General features: G+C 42.1%; 1 protein-coding gene across 3 annotated transcripts in view; it reads right to left on the reverse strand.

The window, feature by feature from the left end:
* Positions 1 to 3,069: 3,069 nt before the first annotated feature.
* Positions 3,070 to 24,632, reverse strand: part of kcnc4 (potassium voltage-gated channel, Shaw-related subfamily, member 4) — a 67,314-nt gene continuing 45,751 nt past the window's right edge. The window contains exons 2-5 of one of the 3 annotated variants that reach the window (XM_072277784.1): positions 7,600 to 8,524; positions 4,877 to 5,036; positions 4,297 to 4,307; positions 3,070 to 3,347 (exon numbers count right to left, since the gene is read on the reverse strand). In XM_072277784.1, coding sequence (XP_072133885.1) covers positions 3,280 to 3,347; positions 4,297 to 4,307; positions 4,877 to 5,036; positions 7,600 to 8,524 — 1,164 coding nt within the window. In that variant the 3' untranslated portion in view covers positions 3,070 to 3,279. Of the gene's footprint in view, positions 3,350 to 4,296; positions 4,308 to 4,849; positions 5,037 to 7,599; positions 8,525 to 24,632 lie in introns of all 3 variants that reach the window. The other 2 variants (XM_072277783.1, XM_072277782.1) reach the window with 2 other exon arrangements.

Consider the following 24,632-nt stretch of genomic DNA (forward strand, 5'->3'; position numbering starts at 1 on the left):
AAAGCATTCTTCATAATTATCCCAAAATAGTGACAGTGAAGTTTCTTAATTTGTGTCCTTTCACTTTGATTCCACCTTAACACTTGCTACTCACCAGAACCCTGGTTTCAAAATTAAGCTGAGATATTTTCTATATAAATGTAAATTGTTCTTCAATAGAAACAATCTCATAAATGTGAATGTTAACTGAAACAATTGAGCTGTGCCAGAAACAAATGGTCTGATGCTGAAAGAGACTGGCGTTTCCGAGATAGCGAGACTGTGTTACCTCAGAAGAGACAATTCCATAGATTCATCTTTAATGGAAAATATTAGGCTTCTCTGGTTGATTTTAGTTTGACATTTGCAGTACATCATTAGATTAGAAATTTAATTTGATTTGCTCTTTTCTATTCTCAAATGGTCCAATTAGTCAATGTTCAATTGAAGGGATCACATTTTCATTTCTCTACATTCTTTCCAGGGAACTGGTTCCCTCTTTGGACCCACAGAGACAAGAGAAAATCAAGAAAGCTGACCAAAATCAATAGCTCAGAGGAAATGAATGGGCTGCTGTTTTTTTTATTATTACGCAGTTCTAATTTTATGTAAGTGAGGAGATGTGCTTCTTATTGATTAAGTTAGAGGATATGGGGTATCAAAAAATGTTTGTGCCTGACTTCTGTAGCAAATGTTGCAGTAATCTTCCATTCCAGGTGGAAATGCACTGGTTCATCTTCCTACCCAGGTCATCAGAAGGCAGCAGGATATAGCTGACAGCAGGCAAGAAGAATGGAGACAAGGGAAGGAGATTGCTGGAAGCTTTCCATGCGTAACCTGGTTCGGTTGTACTTAGTTAGATTACCAACTCTAATTTGAACAGTATCTTGGCTTCTGAGTCACACCGATCAATCATACGCCAGGAATCCTGCCGAGCAGTAGGCAAATTTGTTTTGATAGTCAAATTCACATTTTGCATGGGTAAATTGATTAGTTTCATGATAAAGTAATAGAGCTTAGTAACGTAATAGGACTGCATTCTGTAGATGAACTTTCAAAAGGCATTTGATAAAGTGTGCGCAATATAAATTGAAACCATGGAATGAAAGGGACAGGAGAAATGTTGGCATAAAATTGCCTGCATGTCAGAAAGCAGAGAGTAATGGTGAATGCTTCTGGTCTGGTTGAACAGATGCTCCTGGGGTCAGTATTACGGCCAATGGTCTATTCAATATCCAGACTCGTGAAAACAGGCATAATTTCAGTGTCTGAGAGGATACAAAACTGGGAAAAACAGTAAACATTTAGCTCAGTAAAAGGATTTAAGATGGCAGAGATGAATTGTTAAAATAATCAAATGAATGTCTGATGACACTTACTAACAAGAATTATGAAATAAGGCACCCTGGAAGGAACTAAGAAAAAAAGCAGTATAAACTAAGCTGGTTAATGTTAAACCAGAGATTCCCAACCTGGGGTTTACAGACCATTTGGTTAATTGTAAGGATCCCTGACATTAAAAAGGTTGGGAATCCCCCCTATGTTAAGGAAATGTAGGAACAGCAATTCCAAGGAGACCTATGCCCAAACTTTAATGGTCATGGGACCAGATGCACTGCCTGGACGTCTGGGAAAACTAGATGGAAATTACCTTTCAGAAGGGAAACAAATGAATACATGGATAGAAAATATTTTGCAGGGTAATTGTGAAAATGAAAGGGGGTTGGATATCTTGCTCAGAGAGCTAGTATGGGTATGAATTACGACAATGTTACAAGGGCTCGAGGACCTTAGTTATAAGGAGAGGTTGGGCAGGCTAGGACTTTGTTCTTTGGAGTGCAAGGCACTAAGGGGCGACCTTATAGATGTATATGCAATCATGAGAAGTATAGATAGAATGATTGCAGTCATTTTTTTTTCACAAGAAAACAGAATTGAAAATTAGACTGCATCAGCTTAAGGAGAGAAGGGAAAGATTTAAAAAGGACCCCTGAGGGACAACATCTTAATGCAGAGGGTGGCACATATATGGAACAGGCTGCCAGAGCAAGTGGTTGAGGGTGGTGCAATAATAAATTTAAAAGACACTTGCATAGCTCCATGGACAGGAAAGGTTCAGAGGGATATGGATCAAATGCCAGAAAATGGCATTAACTTAGACAGGCATCATGGTTGGCATGGAGAAGTTGGGCCAAAGGGCTTGTTTTCATGGACTATTACTCTGTAATAGTATAATCAGCCTAATTGACCTCCTCCTGTGCCAAGTTTTTAATGATGCTGTGAGTGTTTGCAAACAGCTCCATTTTGAGATAGAAAGAAAAGAAACATAAAGTTCACATGAAAAGGGTAACCCTTTATTTCCTTCCCAGCACTGCTGCACAAAGTTTCACACTCAACAACATGCAGACATGACATCAAGACACCAGAGACACGGTACACTGAACGGTACGACAATCCTTTTGGAGTGTGTGTAAAAACTTGACCTCTCATTCCATATCACAACTTCCCACCAGAGTTTTTTCACTCCTCTAGGATAATAAGAACATTCTAGAAATACACAGTAGGTTAGTCGGCATTCTAGAACAGCCCTGTTACAGCTGCAGATTATGTTCTAGAGCTGTTCTTCTGCCATGCGGTATAATTTCCATTTTTCCATACTTATTTCAGATTTACCCCAAGGGCAACTTGCTTCATCCTTTGATTCCCTTCAGAACACCAGAATTAAATTCACCTCTACAAAGAAGACCTTGATGTGGATCAATGTTGTGAAGAGACTTAGATCACATGAAATAACGTGAGCTTCAAAGAACTTCTGACATTTTAACTCTGCTGCTAGAATATGACACAAACTTAAGCACAACAGTCATCACAATAAAGCACTTTGAGGTAAATTCATACATCTCTCTTCTTACTGAACATTAGACAAGAGGACATAAGTATAAAATGTGCAACAGAAGTATTACAATAAGGATCATCAATCTATTGCTGGAATTCAAATATTTTTGCACATTATGATTTAGATGTTAACAAGTGTCTATAATTCATATAGAAATGTTTATATATAATATATATATATTTATAACTTTTCTCTTCATAATACATAATTTACAGGACCACCACGCATTCATGCTTTTACAGGATTGAATATATATATATTACAACAAATTTACTTGTTTATGAGTACTTGTTAATTCAAAGCTTCTGATCTTCAACATTGTTTGTGACAATCTGGAGCCTCCCTTGGTCCTCTGTCATTGAGTGACTGTAGATGACGCTTGACAGCTGGCTCTCTTCCCTCTATTAGGAAAGAGTGAGCACTTCTGCTTGAGAGTAATTAGCAGTGAGGACATCTTTGCAGTTCTCTGTATATCAAAAATAAAACAGGAATACAACATAAGTAAAACATGGGAAACAATGACAGATTTTGAGTTTATGAATACATGGATCAAACAACGGATAATGTAAAATGGAATTGAACCTGCAAAGGGGGTGTTTGTGTTGTGTGTGTGTGTGTGTGTGTGTGTGTGTGTGGAGAGGCAGGATAGAGAAAGAGGGAGGGAGGGAGAGATAGACAGAGAGAGAGAGAGTGTTTTGAGAAAGTTTTGTGTGTGTATTCCTTGACAACAGAAATCAGAAATCTAGCTGTGCTGAATAAGTACTGCCTTGTCAAGGGAGGCATTAAACTGAGGCCGCAAATGGTCATATGTGTTCCTTTCATAAAGAAAGAGGTATTTATCCCCAGTGTCAGTCAATCAGTATGACAAAAAAAAAACACACTATCTGATCACTGTCACATCAGTGCTTGCAGAATCTTGCTCAGCGGACGTGTTTTCAACCTCACATTAAATCAAAAGTATATCATTAGCTGTGAAGTGCTTTGGAACATCCTAAACATGCCTTTCTTTGAGTGTGTCCATGCGTGTGCTAGAATTCGTGAGTCTACATGAATGGTTGTGAGCTTGTGAATGGTGATTAAATTCCATTCCGTAAGTTAGCCAGCTCCTCTAGGCTATATTTGTGGCATCTAACATAAATAACTGCGAGCCTCTCCTCTCTCATTGAAGATAGAACAGTACAGCACAGGACCAGGCTCTCTGGCCCATGATGTTCTGGTGAATTAATTAAGTTAATGAAGGCTAATTACATTATTCCCTTCTCCCTGCACATGGCCCATATCCCAAAATTCTATGCATATTCATGTGTGTATCTAAGAGCCTCTAAAACAATTTTATTGTATCTGCCTGACCTACCATTCTTGGCAGAACATTTCAGCCACCTACTATTCTGTGTGGAAAACTTGCCCCGCACATCTCTTTTGAACGTTTTTCCTCTCACCTTAGTATTAGACATTCCTAAACCTGGGAGAAAGATAGTGGCCAGTCTATTTTATCTATGCCTCCCAGAATTTTACAAATTCTTATGAGGTTCCCCCCTTAGCCTCCACAGTGCTGACAAAACAACCTTAGTTTGTCCAACCACAAAAAGGAGAAAATCTGCAGATGCTGGAAATCTGAACAACACTCACAAAATGCTGCCTGGCCTGCTGAGTTCCTCCAGCATTTTTTGTGCATTGCTTGGTTTATCCAACCTCTCCTTTTAGCACATGTCTTCTAGTTCAGGCAGCATCCAGGTAAAACTCTTCTGCAGCCTCTCCAAACCCTCGATATACACCCTATAGTGTGGTGGCCAGAATTGAATGCAATACTCCAGATACGGCCGAACCAGAGTTTTATAAAGCTGCTTCATAATTCCTGACACTTGGAATCAGGGCCTCAACTGAGGTAGGACACCTTCTTTACCTCCCTATCAACTTGTGCGGCCACTTTCAGGGAGCCATGGACTTGGACCCCAAAATCCCTCTGTACATCAAAGCTCTCCTTCGTGAAAGCAGGCAAACTCACCAGATGCCAGTAAGTAGCAGGCTGTCCCTTTCTTGATTCTGTCCTTGGTGGCAGAATGCTTGAGAGTTCGATTCTCATCAGGTGTCAACGGCTGGTTCAGTGCCATGCGTTCCTCATCGGATAAGGCTACATTCGCATCACCATTCTGCTTTGAGTCTTGGAAGACACACAAACACAATTTCCTCTCAGCACCTTGCACTCATAAGCATCACAGAACCTCATCTTGGCCAGTCAATTTAAAGAAATGCAAAGCAATATGAAATGTGCTATCAGTTATGAGACAACACAGTGTTAGTGCATCAGGTGCACTATCACAGACACATCAGGGGATGAATAGATTGTGCACAACATCAAAGTGAGAATGCAATGCAACATATATCTCAGGACATGTGACTAGACAGAAATGCAATATTACATGCATGTCAGGACATGGGTGCACTTTGATGCAGGATTCCCGCACTGTAACCTATTTATCAGGACATGTGTCATTCATGCATGAGGGGCCGATGCAGCATTCTAAAATGATGTACCTTTCCCTGTTAGAATCAGAGCAAGATAGCAGGGAGGTCATTCAGCACATTACACCTCAGCTAGCTCCTTGGTAGAGCCAAACAATTCATCTAATGCTATGCTCTTTTCTTCCCTCTATGTAAATTTATTTCCTTGAAGTACTTATCAAATTTAATTCCAACTCACATCAATTGGTAGCGGGGAAGAAAACATTATCGCTGAATCCATGGTCAATTGACTTAAATCTGTCCTTTGGTTACTGACTGTTCTGCTACTGGAAACAATGTCCCCTTGAACATTCTCAGATCTCTCCTTAATTATCTCTGTGCTGTAGTGAATTCTCCAATCTCTTTGTAAAATATTCTTGGAACCATTTTTGTAAATCACCTACTTATTTTTAATGTGATTTTCATTTTTCCATTCAGTACCTTTCCATTCAATCTCTTAATCCATTATCATTTCTTGTCTTTCTATCTCTATTTCCTTAACTAATTAAGCGCTGCTACACAGCTAAATATTAAAAAAAGCTGGGAATATTAATTCTTAATAGTGTACAACAGGTAAGACAACGCCTGTGGAAAAAGAAGCAAGTTAAGATTTCAACTCAGTATTCCAATGAAAGATCCAGACTGAAGTATAAAGCCTTTCTTCGTGGATGCTGCCTGAACTGCTGAGTATTTCCAGAATGATTTCATTTCTTTTCTGTTAACCTGCTGCTTTACCTAGTTTTACTAGTTAAAGAGAAGGATCTCACAAGCCCCATAATGTTATCTGCTCATATTAGCAGCACTGTGCGAGATAAAATACACAATGCAACATCAGGGAAGTAGTCAAGCCACTTCAAGCCACTTGCCACTTCAGCTAATTCTAAGCCATTAGGGTAGGGGCAGTGCAGAGATCCTGAATTAGTCTCAAGACAATACAGCAGTGTAAGTAACAGGAGCAGGATGCTGCCAGGATTTGGGGACTGAGTTATAGTGAGAGGCTGGGCAGGCTAGGAATTTATTTCTTGAAGTGTAGAAGCCTGACAGGTGAGCTTATAGAGGCATCTAAAATCATGAAGGGCAAAAGGGTGAATGCACTCAGTCTTTATCCCAGGAACTAGGGGCTATAGACTTAAGGTGAGTGGGGCAAGAATTAATAAGGACCTGAGAGGCAACAGTTTTACACAGGGTTGGTATGCGTGTGGAATGAGCTGCTCGAGGAAGTGGTTGGGGGGGTGGGTACAAGAACAACTTTTAAAAGACAGTTGGATTACTACATGGATTGAAAAGATTTAGAAGGTTACGGGCCAAATGCAGTAAATGGGACTAGTCTTAATTGGGCATTGTGGTTGGCATGGGCCAGTTGGGCCGATGGACCCTTTTCTGTGCTGTGTAAATCGGTGATTCTATAATTCAGTGTGTCTTGTGAGTCTGCCCCTCCATTCTACAAGGCCATGGCTGATTTGAATTTTGTCATCCACTTTCCAGCCTGATCACCCCAAGACTTTAGAGTTACAGAGTCATTGAAAAGTACAGCACAGAAGCAGGCCTTTTGACCCCATCTAGTCTATGTTAAACTGTCTACTCCCATTGACCTGCTCTGAGACCACAGCTCTCCATAACCCTGCCATCCATGCACCTATCCGAACTTCACTTAAACGTTGACATTGAGTTCAGTTGCACCACTTATGCTGGCAGCTCATTGCACACTCTCATGACCCTCTGAGTGAGGAAATTTCCCCACACGTTCCTCTTAAACTTTTCACCTTTCACCCTTAACCCATGACCTCGAGTTGCAGTCACACCCAACCTCAATGGAAAAAGCCTGCTTGCATTTACCCTATCTGTACCCCTCATAATTTTGTATATCTCTGTCAAATCTCCTCTCAATCTTCTACGTTCAAAGGAATTAAGTCTTAACCTATTCAATCTTCCCTTATAACTCAGATCTTCCGGTTTTATTATTGGCCTTTCAGTTCAACTTTATCCATCTTGACACAGCTCCTTGAGACTAAGAATTTGAAAGAGTCACAATCCTGCAAGAGAAGAATTTCTCCTTTATTCTGAGGCTATGCTCCCTTGTTCTATGCTCTCTCCACCAGGAGAAACCACTCTTTCTTTCAAGCTCTCCTCTAAACCTTAAGTGTCTCCAATAAGATCACTTTCTCATTCTGCACAACCTTTCCTCTTTATTAACAGACAAGGTCTGAGGATTCAGGTCCTACCTGAGTTTCTTCTCTCTGTTATCTGCTCAGCAGCAGAGGGCCCATTATCGCTTTGCATGCTGCTGCTCCTGGAACTTGGATCTGCCTTGCAATGTCCCATTGACCTTGCGAGTGTCCCACAGGGAATGTGCTTCCTGCGTTTCTTGGGCAGCTTTTGTTTGGCCATCGCCAGAGAGTAATACATTCCAAAATTATTGACAATAACCGGCACGGGCATTGCGATAGTGAGAACACCAGCCAGGGCACACAGTGCTCCCACCAACATGCCTGACCACGTCTGGGGAAACATGTCACCATAGCCAAGTGTCGTCATGGTGACCACTGCCCACCAGAAGCCAATGGGGATATTCTTGAAGTGAGTGGTAGTCACACTATTGGGGTTTTCACCAATCCTCTCGGCGTAGTAGATCATGGTGGCAAAGATGAGAACTCCCAAGGCCAGGAAGATAATGAGCAGGAGAAATTCATTGGTGCTGGCTCGCAGGGTGTGCCCCAGTACCCTCAGTCCCACAAAGTGCCGGGTCAGTTTGAAAATCCGCAGAATCCGGACAAACCTGACGACCCGGAGGAAGCCCAGTACGTCCCTTGCTGCCTTGGAGGTCAACCCACGAAGTGCCAGCTCCAAGTAGAAGGGCAGAATGGCCACAAAGTCAATGAGGTTCAGCATGTTCTTGACAAAGAACAGTTTGTTAGGGCAGAAGGAAATGCGAACCAGGAATTCCAGTGTGAACCACACAACACACACTCCTTCCACGTACATAAGAGCTGGCTCAGTCTCCAGTCCGTGCACATTCACCATCCGTGTGCTGTTTCCTTCTTTTACATATTCTGTTAAGTTAACAATCTTGTTGAACGCCTCATGAGTCTCAAGGCAGAAGGCAGTGATTGACAACAGAATGAAAAAGAGGGACACAAAAGCAATACACTGCAAGAGAAAAAAATAAAGTGAATCAGGCATAGACCAACAGTACATGGACTTTAAAACAATCAATGAGGTGCTCTGGTTGGAAACTAATTGAAGGGTTCAACACGTTTACATGTAGGACATCTAGAATCTAAGAAGGTTAGTCGGGTATGCAGATGCATGTATGTACAATTGGTGGCCACTTTGTTAGGTGCACCTGTAAATCTGCTCGATAATGCAAATATCGAATCAGCCAATCATGTGGCAGCAACTCAATGCTTAAAAGAACGCAATCATGGCCAAGTTTCAAATGTTGTTCAGATCAAGTATCAGAATGGGGAAGAAATGCGATCCAAGTGACTTTGATAGCTGGTGCCAGACAGTGTGGTTTGAGTATCTCAGAAACTGCTGATCTGGGATTTTCACGCTCAGCAGTCTCTAGAGTTTACAGAGAATGGGGTGAAAAACAACAAAAAAAATCCAATGAGCAGCAGTTCTGTAGGCAAAATCACCTTGCTAATGAGAGAGAGCAGAGGAGAATGGCCAGACTGGTTCAAACTGACAGGAAGGTGACAGTAACTCAAATAACCAAGCATTACTACAGTGGAATGCTGAGGAGCAGCTCCGAATGCTCAGCACATCGAAACCTGAAGTAGATGGCCTACAGCAGCAGAAGACCAGGCAGATACACTCCATGGTCACTTTATTAGGTATGGTTGTGCTGATATTTGGTTTGCTGACCATGAAGTTCTAAACTCAAAGACCTTAAGCCCTATTTATATAGATAGCTAGATGTACACTCACTGTAGCTACCTACGCTTCAAAAACTACTCCAATTCCCTGTTTATTTAGCTGCCAAAATCCCACTATTTGAGCAGTGGGTCCACCCCACCCCACACTAAGGAGGAGATACTTCCACCTAACAAAGTAGTTAAAACACAGTTTTTTTTTAGTGATCCACATTTAAATGCAAACAAAGCTCTTAAATCACATTTAAAACTGACAGAGGAAGCAAATATCTATCACACAGGAGGTACAATATTAAAGTGGCCACTAAATGTACACAAGGCATAACAGACATGAAACATCTGAGATTAAATGGGTCGGTTGAGTCTTTGTAGAACTTACACTGGCTGAATGAGTAAAACAGTTGAATGAATCTTAAATCTTACATGCTTGTCATTTTATCAAAATTTTGTAACAACCCACAAAAATATGCACTTATAAAGCAGTTTAAAAACAGCAAAACAACTATTTTGCAAGAATTAGATAAAGCAGAATGTCCCTTTAGGGTCCGCAGCGGTGTAATTTTCCCATTATTGGAAGTACTGGAGACTGTGAGAAGACTCAATTAGTGATGTCCTTTCATCAGTTTAATCAAAACGCTTCATTACATTTGTAGCCTGAGCTAAAGCTCACAACAGATAATCCAGCCACTCCGTCAGACAAGGTACTTGGAGCTGAAGATTTTTTAATTCCTGTAAGTACGGGATTGATAAACATGCATTTGCGCCCAATCATGCTTCCTGTAGTGCTGAATTGGTGTAATTTGTTCAGATATGCACTCATAATTCCTATGGATACAAGGATAGTATAATGTGTGACCACAAGCAGTTACACTTGTATTTCATTCAGTGGAAGTGAAATATGAACTGTGAATTTTCTGCAACAAACCATCAACGTTTAATAGCTTGTAGGATAAATCTCCCCAGTGATCAAATCACTACAATTATTCTTAGCATATGAGTTAATTGTGAACACAGTTTGGTGAAGGATCTTAATAATGCCAGATGGAGGACATTTTGCTTCCTAATATGAACAACAAATATTAGTAGGACTAGAGACTGTGATTCTAGTGCCAATAGAGCAGCACTTTGTTATTAGACACAAATGTGAATTCTTTTGTAACCCACGCCCCACACTATTGCAGTCCTCACCTTCCACACCTTGACACAGCAGAGGTCTTTAGTAGAGTAAAGCTCCTTCCATCCTGTACTAATGAACACTTCAGGGTAGGTCCACCATGAATTGGGTGCAAAGAAAAAGTCCCTCTTTACTGCCCTAATAATTTCATCACTTTATAATCAGTAAATTTCTTAAGTGCAAGTACTGCTCTCTAAGTCAATATAGGTGCTGTTTTGCAAGCCGAAAGATTCCTCAAACAATAAACAAGAAGAATCACTAATTTATCTAAATGTGGTACTGTGGCAAAATTCCTTCTGAAATAGTATGATTGAACCATTGTATTACTTGATGTAACATTGCAGCTGAAAAATACTATTTCCAACAATACACTCAATCAACACTGCCTTCTCATCAGTTCATTCACAACTCTAGACTGAACCCTTAGAGTACTCAGACTTGGGTGTTAATCTCCTAACACAGAACTCATATTACCAACCAATAGGCAATTTTCACACAAAATGCTAGAGGAACTCAGCAGGTCAGGCAGCATCTATAGAAAAGAGTAAGCAGTTTAGGCTGAGACCCTGCTTCAAGACTGAGGAGAAAGAGGCGGGGGGGGGGGGTGCCTGAATAAAAAAGTGCAGGGAGAGGAAAGAGGCTAGCTGGAGGTGATACGTGAAGCCAGATGGGTGGGTGGGAAAGGTCAAGGGCTGGAGAAAAAAGAATCTGATAGGAAAGGAGGGGATCCAGGGGGAAGTAATATGCAGATGAAAAGAAGTAAAAGGTCAGAGAGAGGAATAGAGGAAGGGGGGAGGATTTCTTCACTGGAAGGAGAAGCAATTTATTTCCCATAACAGTCATCTGCAAGTATGCTGATTATATTTGAGATATGAGTTGGGTCAGCAATGAACCTTGGTGAGCTTCTGTATATTCATTCAAGCAACGTGGACTTCACTAGCAATGTTGCCATTTATTGTACAACCCTAATCGTCCATGAAATCCGGGGTAAGTGAAGTATCATTGCACTGACGGGTATGTAGTCACTCAGAGACTGGGTAAGAATAGCAGATTTCCTCTCTGAAGGACATCAATGAGCTTGTTGGGTTTCATAACAACCGGTAGTTATGGTTATCTTTAGGCTAGCCTTTTAAAATTTAAATTCTTAAAATGAATTGCTTAGGTGGTATTCAAACTTGTGACTATGGATTAATGGTTTTGAACACCAGCTGCTAGTTAAATAACCTAACCACTTCGTTACTGGACATTCAGGATACTTTTGAGAATCAGGAGAACACAGAAGCCCTCCATAAATATTGATGTTGATTATTAAAGGACAGTAACAGGCCCTTAGGCCCATCATGTCTGTGCTGACCATCTACACTAATGTCATTTACCAGCACTTGGTCCATAGCCTACAATGCCTTGGTGGTTCAAGCGCCCACCTGCCCTATCAGCCACCTCCTGCCTCATCTGTTGAAGGGTCTGCAATACCCAAAATGGCCTCTTTAACTCCCTCAGAATCTGCAAAACCAGAGAGGAAGCACATCATCCTCAATCCTGAGAAACTGCGTGAGTGTCTCTAATTCCACTCTAGGGTGACTAATTTTCCTTTCTAGATCAAAGACATAACAATACAAAGTAATTTAAATAAATCCTGCCAATTCTTACCTTAAGGCCCTTCCAAAAATGCTGAAGATCTCTAAGGTGTAATAAATTTGTAGCAAAATGTTCTTGATTATCATTAAAATGTCGTTAACTCTTGTGTAGAAATTAATTGCTTGAATTAGATAAACAGTGCAATTAAGGACTCAAATTTGTGAACAAAACTCTAGCCAAAATAAGTGTCACAAAGGTGAGAAGATCTGCAGGTGCTGGAAATACAGCGCAACTCACACAAAATACGAAGTTTTTTCTAGGGATGCCAACCCTGAAGAAGTTTAAATCTTCCCTTCAACAGTTCAGTTGTTTTCTCTCTCACTGCTCTATGATCTCGGCAGCCCTCTGACTCTTTGACCATGTGCTCACCCAGACCGGCCGCTACGGCCACGTATCCTTCCTGGGAACATGTCCCAACTCTTTACTTCACCCAGATTCACCTATCACCTGCCACCTTGTACTTCTCCCTCCCCTCCCTCCACTTTCATACTCCTACTTCTCCTCCTTCTCTCCAGTCCTGAAGAAGGGTCTTGGCCTGAAACTTCGACTGTTTACTCTTTTCCACAGATGCTGCCTGGCCTGCTGAGTTCCTCCAGCACTTTGTGTGTGTTGCTGTCTTCTCATTGCTGCCATCTGGAACAAGGTACAGGGGCCTCTTTTGCAAATTGGTTGTTTGTCCGTCCTGTTGTGTGCAGTCTTTCAGTGATTCTATTGTGTTGCTAGGATTTACTGTGTATGCCCACAAAAATAGAATCTCAGGGTTGTTTATGGTGACATATGTACTTTGATAATTTTTTTTTGAACATTCAACTTTGAACTCAATTTGCATCAATAATCACTTCCCTGTCGGAGTCACATAGATCACATTTTTTCCCTTTTCTGATGTTTCGTCAGTACAACAAATGAACCTCTTGACCCCACAGGCATGCTTTTATGCATTGAGCTACTGCCACATGATTGGCTGATTAGATATTTGCATTAATATGGTGTACCGGTGTATCTAATAAAGTGGACACTTAGTGTAGATCATCAAGCAACTTTCTGTAAATGTTCACTACTCAATTCATTTGTTAAATTGTCGGTTAGTCAAGTAAAAAAGGATCAAAAATGCCAATATAACATCTTGCCAGGGCTTAGGTCAAGATACTTGACAGCAGAAGCACTGAGGTTTCACACTGAAAGTGCATTGAAGCTTGCATCAATTTAATAGATACGTTCCAATCAATATTCAGCTTTTTAAGCTGTAATATAAACAAACAAAGTTAAATGTCAACATTCCTATAAACCCTTCTGCCTCCCATTGTGAAAAAGCAGAACTGCATGAAATGAAAGATAAAAACAAGATTACAGTAAATAGCAGTATTTTTTATTTATTTAATGTTCTATTGAACTCTGGGAATGTCCTGAAAATGTTCAGTAAATGCCATATATTTTTTAAAAGAGGACAACTTAAGAGGATATGGAATAGAATAATCAAGGTAAGCATAGGCAAATGTTTTGCACTTTGCCTTATCTTTTGACTTGTTGTTGTTGTTCGTCCTTCGTAGTCGAAGATGACCATGGCTTCAAAGTCAAATGGGAGATTGGTGACTGTGGGTCCGGAGGTGACTGATGAGGCCAGTCCGGGCCTGAAGGCTCACCCACATGTGGGACACAAGTGGGTGGGTGCTGTCGTGGCAGTGGATGCTGCTCGGGCCTTGCGCACAGCACGCTTTCGTCATTTTCTTTTGACTTAATGTGGTAATGTTAGCCTACTTCTTCACAGGTAGTCTAGGTCAAAGTAAAAGTTGAGTTTATTGTCATATGCGCAAGTACGTGTAGTGGGCACGTAGTCAAGTGTTTAAGGCATTCGACTAGCGATCTGAAGGTCGTGAGTTCTAGCCCCAGCCAAGGCAGCGTGTTGTGTCCTTGAGCAAGGCACTTAATCACACATTGCTCTGCGACGACACTGGTGCCAAGCTGTATGGGTCCTAATGCCCTTCCCTTGGACAACATCAGTGTCGTGGAGAGGGGAGACTTGCAGCATGGGCAACTACCTGTCTTCCATACAACCGTGCCCAGGCCTGTGCCCTGGAGAGTGAAGGCTTTCCAGGCACAGATCCATGGTCTCGCAAGACTAACGGATGCCTTTATTTATTTATTTGTAGACACTAATGCAGTGAAAAGCTTACAGCACATCATAGGCACATAACATAAACAGAAATTATACAGAATTTTACCAGAAAAACACAATTAGAACATAAAGACAAAGTGATTAGAGTGGCCATAGTGTTGCTAAACTAGTGGAGATTAGGTCTTTGCTATTTGGTTCAGGAATTGAATGATCGAAGGGAAGTAGCTGATCTTGAACCTGATAGTGTGGGATTTCATCACTTTGTACCTCCTGCCTGATGGTAGCCGCAAAAAAATGGCATGGCCCAGATGATGTTGCCTTCTTGAGGTCATGCCTCCTGTGGATACTACAGGTGAGGAGGAATGTGCCTGTGATGTATTGGGCAGAGTCAACCACTCTTTGCAGCAACACACATCAAAGTTGCTGGTGAATGCAGCAGGCCAGGCAGCATCTCTAGGGAGAGGTACAGTCGATGTTTCGGGCCGAGACTCTTTGGCAGGACTCACTGAAGGAAGAGCTAGTAAGGACTAGCTCTTCCTTACTAGCTCTTCCTTCAGTTAGTCCTGACGAAGGGTCTCGGCCCGAAACGTCGACTGTACCTCTCCCTAGAGATGCTGTCTGGCCTGCTACATTCACCAGCAACTTTGATGTGTGTTGCTTGAATTTCCAGCATCTGCAGAATTCCTCCTGTTCACTCTTTGCAGCATCTTACTTTCTGTGCATTTGAATTATCATACCAGACCGTGATGCAACCAGTCAGCATACTTTCAATTTACATCTGTCAAAGTTTGTAAGAGTGTTCGATGACAAGCAAATCTCTTTACCCTCTTTTGAATGATGCTAGTACACTTTCCTTACGATTGCATCTACGTGCTTGACCCAGGTTAGGTTTTCTGGTATGATAATGCCAAGAAATTTAAAGCTGTTGACTCTGTCCACTGTCAATCCTCCAATACAGACGGGCGCATATTCACACCCTTTCCCTTTCCTGAAGTCTGCAATCAGCTCATTAGTTTTGCTGACATTGAGGGAGAAGTTGTTGCTAATGCACTACCAAACTAGTGTAACTAGTGCACTATCTCGCTCGGGTATTCTGACTCTTCACCACTTATGATTCGTTCAACGGCAGTAGTGCAATTGGCAAATTTTAATAAGACACTAGAGCTGTGCTTAGCCACCCAGTTATATGTGAGTACAGCAGAGGGCTAGGCATGCAGCCTTGTGTTCAAAGTTCAAAGTAAATTTATTATCAAAATACATATATGTCACCATATACAAGCCTGAGATTCATTTTTTTTCGCTGACACAGTCAATAAATACATAATAGAATAATAACTATGAAAGACCACACCAACTGGGCATTCAATCAGTGTGCAAAGACAACAAGCTGTGCAAAGACAAAAAGAAAGAAAGAATGATAATGAATAAATAAGCAATAAGTATTGAGAACATGAGTTGAAGAGCCTTGAAAGTGAGTCCATTGGTTGTGGAAACAGTTCAATGACAGGGCAAGTGAAGTTGAGTGAAGTTACCCCCTTTGGTTCAAGAGCCCGATAGTTGCCAGACCTGGTAGTGTGAGCCCTGAGGCTCCAGTGCCTTCATTCTGATGGCAGCAGCACGAAGTGAACATGACTGGGTGGGGAGGGTTCTTGACGATGGATGCTGATTTCCTGCGCCAACGCTCTGTGTAGACGTGCTCAATGGTGGGAAGGACTTTACCCATGATGGACTGGGCCGTATCCACTACTTTTTGTAGGATTTTCCGTTCAAGAACATTGGTGTTTCCACACCAGGCTGTGATGCAGCCAGTCAATGTACTCTCCACCACACATCTAGGGAAGCTGATAGTCAGTAAGGAGGTGTTGTTATCAATCTTCACTGATTGAGATCTGCCGATGAGTGCGACAAGTATCCAGTTACAGAGGGAGGTACAGAGGTCCAAGTCTTGAAAGTTGATGATAAGTTTCAATGGGAATATTGTGTTGAACGCTGTGCTATAGGCATTGAACAGCTCACTGATGAATTAATTTATGTTGTCCAAATGGTCCAGAGGAGAGTGAAGAGTCAGAGAATTTGCATCTGCTGGTGACCTATTGTGGTGGTCATCCTGCAGAATCAAGGGCTATTCTGTGGGCTCAGATGAAGAATTCGGAGTGGGGTGTGCAGACTGTGCTCTGGGTAAGGCAGGCGATGCTAGATGGGCTGGTGGATGGGTTGTTTCAAATAATGTCCAGTCTGACCCTTTTTTTGCATGGCCTCAGGTGCTCCCATTGGGGAGACTCGAGGTGCTGAATGCCTTCCCAGAAGCCCCTTCTTCATATTGTGCCGATATGGACTTGTGCATCAGTGAGGACATTACGTATTTTCAATAAGACTTTCAAGCTATCTTTGGTCTGGGTAGAGTACAAAGTTCAGATGTATGAGATGAGGCACATGGACAGTGTGGACCACAGATTAATAAGGAGCAGAGACTTAATGATGGGAATGTTGGCATGGGAGAGGACAGTGACAATGGTTCATCTTTGCTCCCAATGGGGGTTTAGAGGACTTTGTGAGGGATGAAAGCAGGATTGGGAAAGTGCGAGGGGGGGGGGAGAGAGAGGGGAAGAGAAGGGAGGTGACAGGGGAGGGGGGGAGAGAGGGGGTGGGGAGAGGGGGGGAGAGTGGAGGGAGAGAGAGCAGGAAGAGGAAGGGGGAAAGAAGAGAAGTTAAGTGAGAGAGGTAGAGATAATGTGAGGAAGAGAGAGAGACGATGGGAAAGGGAGAGAAAAATGTTGGGGGGGGAGAAATGGAAATAAAGAGACAAACAAAGTAAGTAATGGAGGAAGTGTAAAATACAAAGAGAAATATATGCAAGAAAGGACAGAAGAGAAACTAATTGATAAACTAAGACTGAATACAGAAATGGAGAAAAGGTGTTAATTAAAAATAGAAAGAGCATGTTAGAGATATGTATGCATCTGGAATGAATGAACACAAGGAATGTATGGTAAGTGAAACTGAAGATAAGAGTAAGGAAAATTAACTTTACAGCAAGTTTTATTTATTGAACAAAATGCTCATTAAATGTTGAGTTAGTAGTTGAGACCACTAGCTCCATGTAATGAAACAGCACATTATTTCCAATGTTTTTGTTAAAAGTAGTAACAAGGTGGAATGATTGTGAATCCATCTTGCTGTAATGGCATGTGGTTAGAGGGAGAAAACTACACTAAGATTTCTCCTTGAATGCAGAACTAAAGCTAACAATCTGAATTTAAATTTGCCATCACTTTCCCACCTATAATTTCCTGTTGCAATGAGCTAATATTCCAATACATTTTTTTTAATTGTAATCCATTTACTACCCTTTGCCATGGTTGACTGGATTCTCATTAAGGTCTATTCTATTTTTCAAGCCTCTGGTCCCTTTCCCACTCCTTTCACCCAGAGCAAAGACAAAGTTCTCCTTCTCCCCATCTTCCACTCCTTCTATCTCCACATGCAAAGGATTGTCTTCCATAATTTACGTTACCATGAGATACATCTTCCACTGGCCTTTCACTTCAGTCTTCCTAAGGGGTCCCTCTTTCCATATCTCCGTACTTCACTCCTCTATCTTCACCAATGTCCATCTACTTCTTCATGCAAACAAAGAAAATTTAACGTTTATCCTTTCACCACTTCTCAACATCCAGGAGCTCAATCACACCTTCCAGGTGAAGTAGTGATTCACTTCCTCCTCTGTGTTCATTGCTCACAAAATGATTTCCTCTAAATTGGGGAAACATAATACAGGTCACCTCCAGTCCACAGCAGTGCCCCTGAGTTTGTCCATCCCATTCCAATTCTGTCCGCTGTATCTTTGGCTTCTTGTACTATTCCAATGAAGACCAAGATAAGCTCAAACATCTGCTAATCGTACACAGGAGACATTCTGCAGATGCTGAAAATCCAAAGCAATGTACACAAAATGCTGGAGGACTCAGCAGGTCAGGCAGCATCTGTGGAAATGAATAAACAGTCAATGTTTCAGGCTGAGACTCTTCCAGAATAAAAAGGCGGGGGAAGGGGAAGCTAGGTGGGTGGGAAAGGTAAAGGGCTGGAGAAGAAGGAATCTGATAGGTGAGGAGAGTGGACCATCGGAGAAGGGATGGAGGAGGGGACGTGGGGAAGTGATAGGTAGATGAGAAGAGGTAAAAGGCCAAAAGAGGGGAAGAAAGGAAGGTGAAGGAATTTTTTTTACCGCATCGAGAAATCAATATTCGTGCCATCAGGTTGGAGGCTACCCAGACAGAAAATAAAACGTTGCCCTTCCACACTGAGGGTGGCCTTATCATGGCATAAGAGCAGGCCATGGACCAACATGTTAGAACTGGAATAGGAATCGGAATTAAAACAGTTGGGCCAGCATGCAGTTCTGCTTTTGTCAGATGGAGCGGAGGTGTTCGATGAAGCAGTTCCCCAATTTGCAACGGGTCTCACCAATGAAGAGGAGGCAGCATTGGGAACACCAGGCACAATATACGACCCCAGCAGATTCACAGATAAAGTGTTACCTCACCTGGAAACAATAGCTTCTCTTCTGACTAGGCACACAATATTCCTCAAGACTCTGCAACAAATACATGGCACTTTTCCATGCAAATGCAGGAAACACAATATATACCCTTTCACCTCAGCCACTTCTTCCATTCAGTGACCCCAAAACTGCTTTCAAATGAAGTAGCATTTTAATTGTACTTTTTCCAAATTAAGATTAAACAGCAGCCTCTGATCTTTTGATTATGAATGAGATAGTTCACTGGATTCAACATGAAATTCATCAACTTCAGATAGCCAGCCTTTCAGTATGTAGCAGAACTGGCTAATTCTGATGAAGGGTCATTAACCTGTGATGTTAATTTAGTTATGAAAACACAAAATGCTGTAAACAGTCAGCAAGTTGGACTGCATCTGCCATAAGAAAAGCAGAGTTAACATTCCAGGCTAAAGACATTCTATTGCAATTGTGAAGGAGACGAAAGAAACTTGTTATGCTGGAGAGGGTGGGGTAAGGGGAATGTCTCCAATGGGGTATAACTGGGATTACAATGGGATAAACTGTAAACAGGGTTATCTGGTCAATGAGAATGGGGACAGTCAAGAGAGTGGGAGCACAGACAAAAGAATACAGACAGAAGGAGGAGGGAGTGGAGATCACATAGCAGGCAAATGTGCCCAGCAAGTGAGGCCAGGCATGCCCTCTACTTCCAGAATTTAAAAAGGTGAGTAGAAAACAAAAAGCTACAATCATGGGTGACTAGAGAAGTAAAATTACCTTAAGTTGTAGAATTCAATATTGAGTCCAAAAGGCTGCAAAGTGCAGAGGTGAAAGTTGAAGAGCATTCATCAAGCTTCCTTTGGGCCTCATCGTAAAAATACAGAAGGTCACAGACCAAAAAGTCAGAGCAGAGTGGGATGGAAAACTAAAGGGGTCTTTGATCCGAAAGCATTCATTCTGATTCTCTTCCCATAGATATGGCCTGTGGCCAGAATTTTCTGATATTATTTTATATTTCCAGCAATGGCAGACTTTTTTTAAGTTTTCACTTACCTATTAATTCAGACTTTACTTTATTAATTTTATTTAGACTTACAGCACAGTGACAGGCTCTTCCTGCCCAATGAGCCCGTGTTGCCCAATTATACCCAGGTGACCAATTAATCTACTAACCTTGACGTTCCAGGCCGAGACCCTTGGTCAGGAAGAAGGGTCTCGGCCTGAAACGTCGATGTACCTCTTCCTAGAGATGTTGCCTGGCCTGCTGCGTTCACCAGCAACTTTTATGTGTGTTGCTTGAAATTCCAGCATCTGCAGATTTCCTCATGTTAACCTACTAACCTTCATGTCTTTGGACTGTGGGAGGAAACCAGAGCACCCCGAGGAAACCCATGCAGGCATGAGGAGAACGTACAAACTCCTTACAGATAGCGGCGAATTGGACCCAGGCCGCTGGTGTTGTAAAGGCATTATGCTGACCACTACACTATGGTGCCGCCACATCTTCTGTCTCTTTAGATGCTAACTAACCTGATAAGTATTTCCAGCATTCCTGCTCCTGCAGTTGACCTTTTTACAAGGCATATCATTAGATTCTGGGCCTCAGTTTCACTAGTGTCATTTCTTGCTTTGTCAGTTCTGGTGCTCACAGCTGGTTCCCACATCCCCAAGGCATGAGAATAGATTTTGTTTCTGTCTTTGCAACAGCAGATGGTAATGAGTTTGTACAACGTGACAGAGTATTAACCTGCATCACAATTTGATGACTATTTCAATATGACAAATTGCTTAAAGGCATTGTTACACTACATTCGATTTAACAGAGTTTTTAATACTAATTATGCCCTAAGATTTAGAGTCATGAACACTACAGCACAGAAACAGGCCCTTCAGCCCATCTAGTCTGTGCTGAACCATTAATCTGCCTAGTCCCATGGACCTGCACCCAGACCATAGCCCTCTATTCCCCTCCCACCCATGCACCAATCAAAATTTCTCTTAAATACCGAAATTGATTCTACATCTACTACTTGCACCGGCAGCTCGTTCCACATCCTCATCACTCTCTGAGTTCCCCCTCATGTTCCCCTTAAACAATTCACCTTTCACACTTAACTCATGACCCCAAGTTCTAATCTCATCCAAACTCAGTGGAAAAATACCTGGTTGCATTGACCCTATCTATACCCCTCATAATTTTGTATACCTCTATCTAATCTCCTCTCAATCTTCTACGAGGGGTGATTGATAAGAGGAGCGGCCTAAGGTAGAAGGAGTCAATTTTAGAAAATCTAGCACATTAATTTTTCAACATAGTCCCCTCCTACATGTACACACTTAGTCCAGCGGTCGTGGAGCATACGGATCTCTTCTTTGTAGAAGTGGTCCACAGTAGGGGTGATTGATAAGTTTGTGGCCTAAGGTAGAATGCGATGAGTTATTAACTTCAAACTTTCTGCATAATCACTCAAAGAGTTGAACTGCATGTGCATGTATCGAGAGCGTCTTGGATCTCCAGGTGGTCCACAGCAGGGGTGATTGATAAGTCTGTGGCCTAAGGTAGAAGGAGATGAGTTATACAGCTCTCGTTACATGCACGTGCAGTTCAACTCTTTGAGTGAAATTGCAGAAAGTTTGAAGCTTCTCCTCATCTTCTTCTACTTTAGGCCACAAACCTATCAATCACCCCTGCTGTGGACCACTTCTGGAGGTCCAAGATGCCGACTTCTACAAAGAAGGGATCTGTATGCTCCATGACCGCTGGACTAAGTTTAAATGTAGGAAAAATAAATGTGCTAGGCTTTCTAAAATTGACCCTTCTACCTTAGGCCACGAACTTATCAAGCACCCTTCGTATATTCTAGGGAATAAAGTTCTAAATCATTCTAACCTTTCCCTATAATCAGGTCCTTAAGTCCTAGCAACATCCTTGTAAATTTTCTCTGCACTCTTTCAATTTTATTTACATCTTTCCTGTAGGTTGGTGATCAAAATTACATACAATACTCCAAATTAGGCCTCACCAATGTATTACACTATTTCAATATAACATCCCATCTCCTGTACTCAATACATTGATCTATGAAGGCTGATGTGCCTTAAAGATTCCTTTAAAACCCTTTCTACCAGTGACACCACTTATAAGGAATAATGATCCCTCTCTTCTACTGCACTCCTCAGTACCCTCCCACTCACCAGATATGACCTACCCTGGATGGTTCTTCCAAAGTGCAACACCTCACACTTGTCTGCAGTGAATTCAATCCTCCATTTCTCAGGCCATTTTTCCAACTGGTTCAGATGCTGCTGTAAGCGCTTCCTCACTGTCTACTCACTACATGCCCAATCTTGGTATCATCCACAAATTTGCAGATCTAGTTAGGCATATTTTCATCCAGATCATTGATACAGATGACAAACAACAATAAACCCAGCACTGGTCCCCACAGCATGCCACTAGTCACAAGACTCCAGTCAGAGGAACGACCATCTGCTACCACTCTCTGGCTTCTCCTTTCAAGCCAATGTCTAATCCAATTTACTACCTCATCTTGAATGACAAGTGACTGAACCTTCTTGACCAACCGCCCATGCAGGACTTTGTCAAAGATCTTGCTAAGGTGTATGAAGACGACATTCGTTGCCTTGCCTTCATCAATTTGCCTGGTAACATCCTCGAAAATCTCTATAAGATTCTTTAAACACAACCTACCACACATAAAGCCACGTTGACTACCTGTAATCAATTCCTATCTATCCAAATGCTTATACAGTATATCTGGTCCCTTAGAATATCTTCCAATAACTTTCTCATTAATGATGTCAGGCTCGCTGGCCTATAATTTCCAGGCTTATTCTTAGAGCCTTTGTTAAACACCGGAACAACATTAGATATCCTCCAAACCTCCGGCACCACACTGTGGCTAAGGATGTTTTAAATATCTCTGCTAGAGCCCCTGCAATTTCTGCACTAGCCTCCCACAGTGTCCAAGGCAACACTTTGTCAGGTCCTGGGGATTTATCCACTCTAATCTGGCTCAATATAGCAAACACTTCCTCCTCTATAATCTGTATAAGGTCCATGATATCATTGCTGCTTTGCCTCACTTATGTAGGCTCTGTGTCCATCTCCCAAGCAATTACAGAAGCAAAAAAATCCATCGAGGATCTCCCCATTTCTTTCAGCTCCACGCATAGATTACCAGTGTGATCTTCCAGAGAAGCAAGTTTGTCCCCTGCTATCCTTTTTCTCTTAATATATCTGTAGAAGCCCTTAGGTTTCTCCTTCTCCCTGTCTGTTAGAGCAGAGTCATGCTTTCTTTTAGCCTTCCAGATTTCTTTCTTGTGTTCTCTTGCATTTCTGAAGTACCTCATTAGTTCCTATCTGCCAATATCTGCTATGCACCTCCTCCTTTTGTTAAACAGGACCTCAATATCTCTTGAAGACCAAGGTTCCCAAAATCTGTTATCTTGCCTTTTACTCTGACAGGATACAAACTCTGTATTCTCACTATTTCATTTTTGAAGGCCTTCCACTTACAAGTACACATTTGTCAGAAAACAAACTGTCCTAATCCACACTTTCCAGATCCTTTCTGATTCCACCAAAATCGGCCTTTACCCAATTCAGAACCTCAACCCAAGGACCAGGCTTAACCTTTTCTAAAATTATCTTGAAACTAATAGCATTATTGTGCTGGTACTCTGATTCCAATCCCCTCGCAACTCTAATTTAAACTCCCCCGTGCAGCACTAGCAACCTTCACACTAGTATATTAGTCCACCCTCCAGTTTAGGTGCAAACGTCCCTTCTGTACAGGTCCCACCTTCCCTGGAAAAGCGCCCAATGATCTAAAAATATGAAGCTCTTCCTCCTGCACCATCACCTTAGCCACGTGTTAAACTGTAAGATGTTCCTATTTCTGGCCTCACTAGCACATGGCACAGATAGTAATCCAGAGATCCCAACCTAGGAGGTTCTGTCCTTTCAATTGTCACCTAACTCCTCGAATTCACTTTGCAGATCCTCAAAAGCCCTCCTACCTATTAAATTGGTACCAACATGGACCATGATCTCTGGCTGCTCACCCTCCCACTTAGGAATGCTTTGGACTTGATCCAAAATATCCCTGACCCAGGCACCCAGGAGGCAACAAATCCTCTGGGTGGCACACTTTAAATGCTGGAGGAAAGCAGTAGGCCAGGCAGCATGTATGGAAAACAGTGAACAGTCGACGTTTCAGGTGGAGACCCTTCATCAGGACTGGGGAAAAAAGATAAGATAGATTAAGAAAGCAGGGGGGAGGATAGGAAGAAGTGCAATGTGGTAGGTGAAACCAGGAGAAGCAGAGGGGTGAAGTAAAGAGCTGGGAAGCTGAGAGGTGAAAAAGATAAAGGGCTGGAGTAGGGGGAATCTGATAGGAGAGGGTAGAAAAGCATGAAAGAAAAGGAAGAGGGAGGTGACAGGCAAAGAAGGAGATGAAGTGAGAGAGGGAAACGGGAATGGTGAAGTGGTGGGAGGAAGCAATTACCATAAGTTCGAGAAATCGGTGTTCAGATTGAAGGCTACCCAGGCAGAGTATAAGATATTGCTCCTCCAACCTGAGTGTGGCCTCATTGAGGTAGTAGAGGAGGCCATGGACTGACTGTCGGAATGGAAATGGGAAGTAAAGTTGAGGTGGGTGGCCACAGGGAGATCCTGCTTTTTCTGGCGGTTGGAGCGTAGGTGCTCGGCAAAGCGGTCTCCCAATCTACGACAGGTCTCACCAATATACAAGAGGCCACACCAGGAGCAACTGGATACAGAAGATAACCCCAACAGACTCACAGCTGAAGTGTCCCCTCAACTGGAAGGACTGTTTGGATAGTAGGAATAGTAGTGAGGAAGGAGATGTAGGGACAGGTATGGCACTTGTTGTGCTTACAAGGATAAG

The sequence above is a fragment of the Mobula birostris genome, chromosome 14, assembly GCF_030028105.1.
Source record: "Mobula birostris isolate sMobBir1 chromosome 14, sMobBir1.hap1, whole genome shotgun sequence".
Classification (NCBI taxonomy): Eukaryota; Metazoa; Chordata; class Chondrichthyes; order Myliobatiformes; family Myliobatidae; genus Mobula; species Mobula birostris.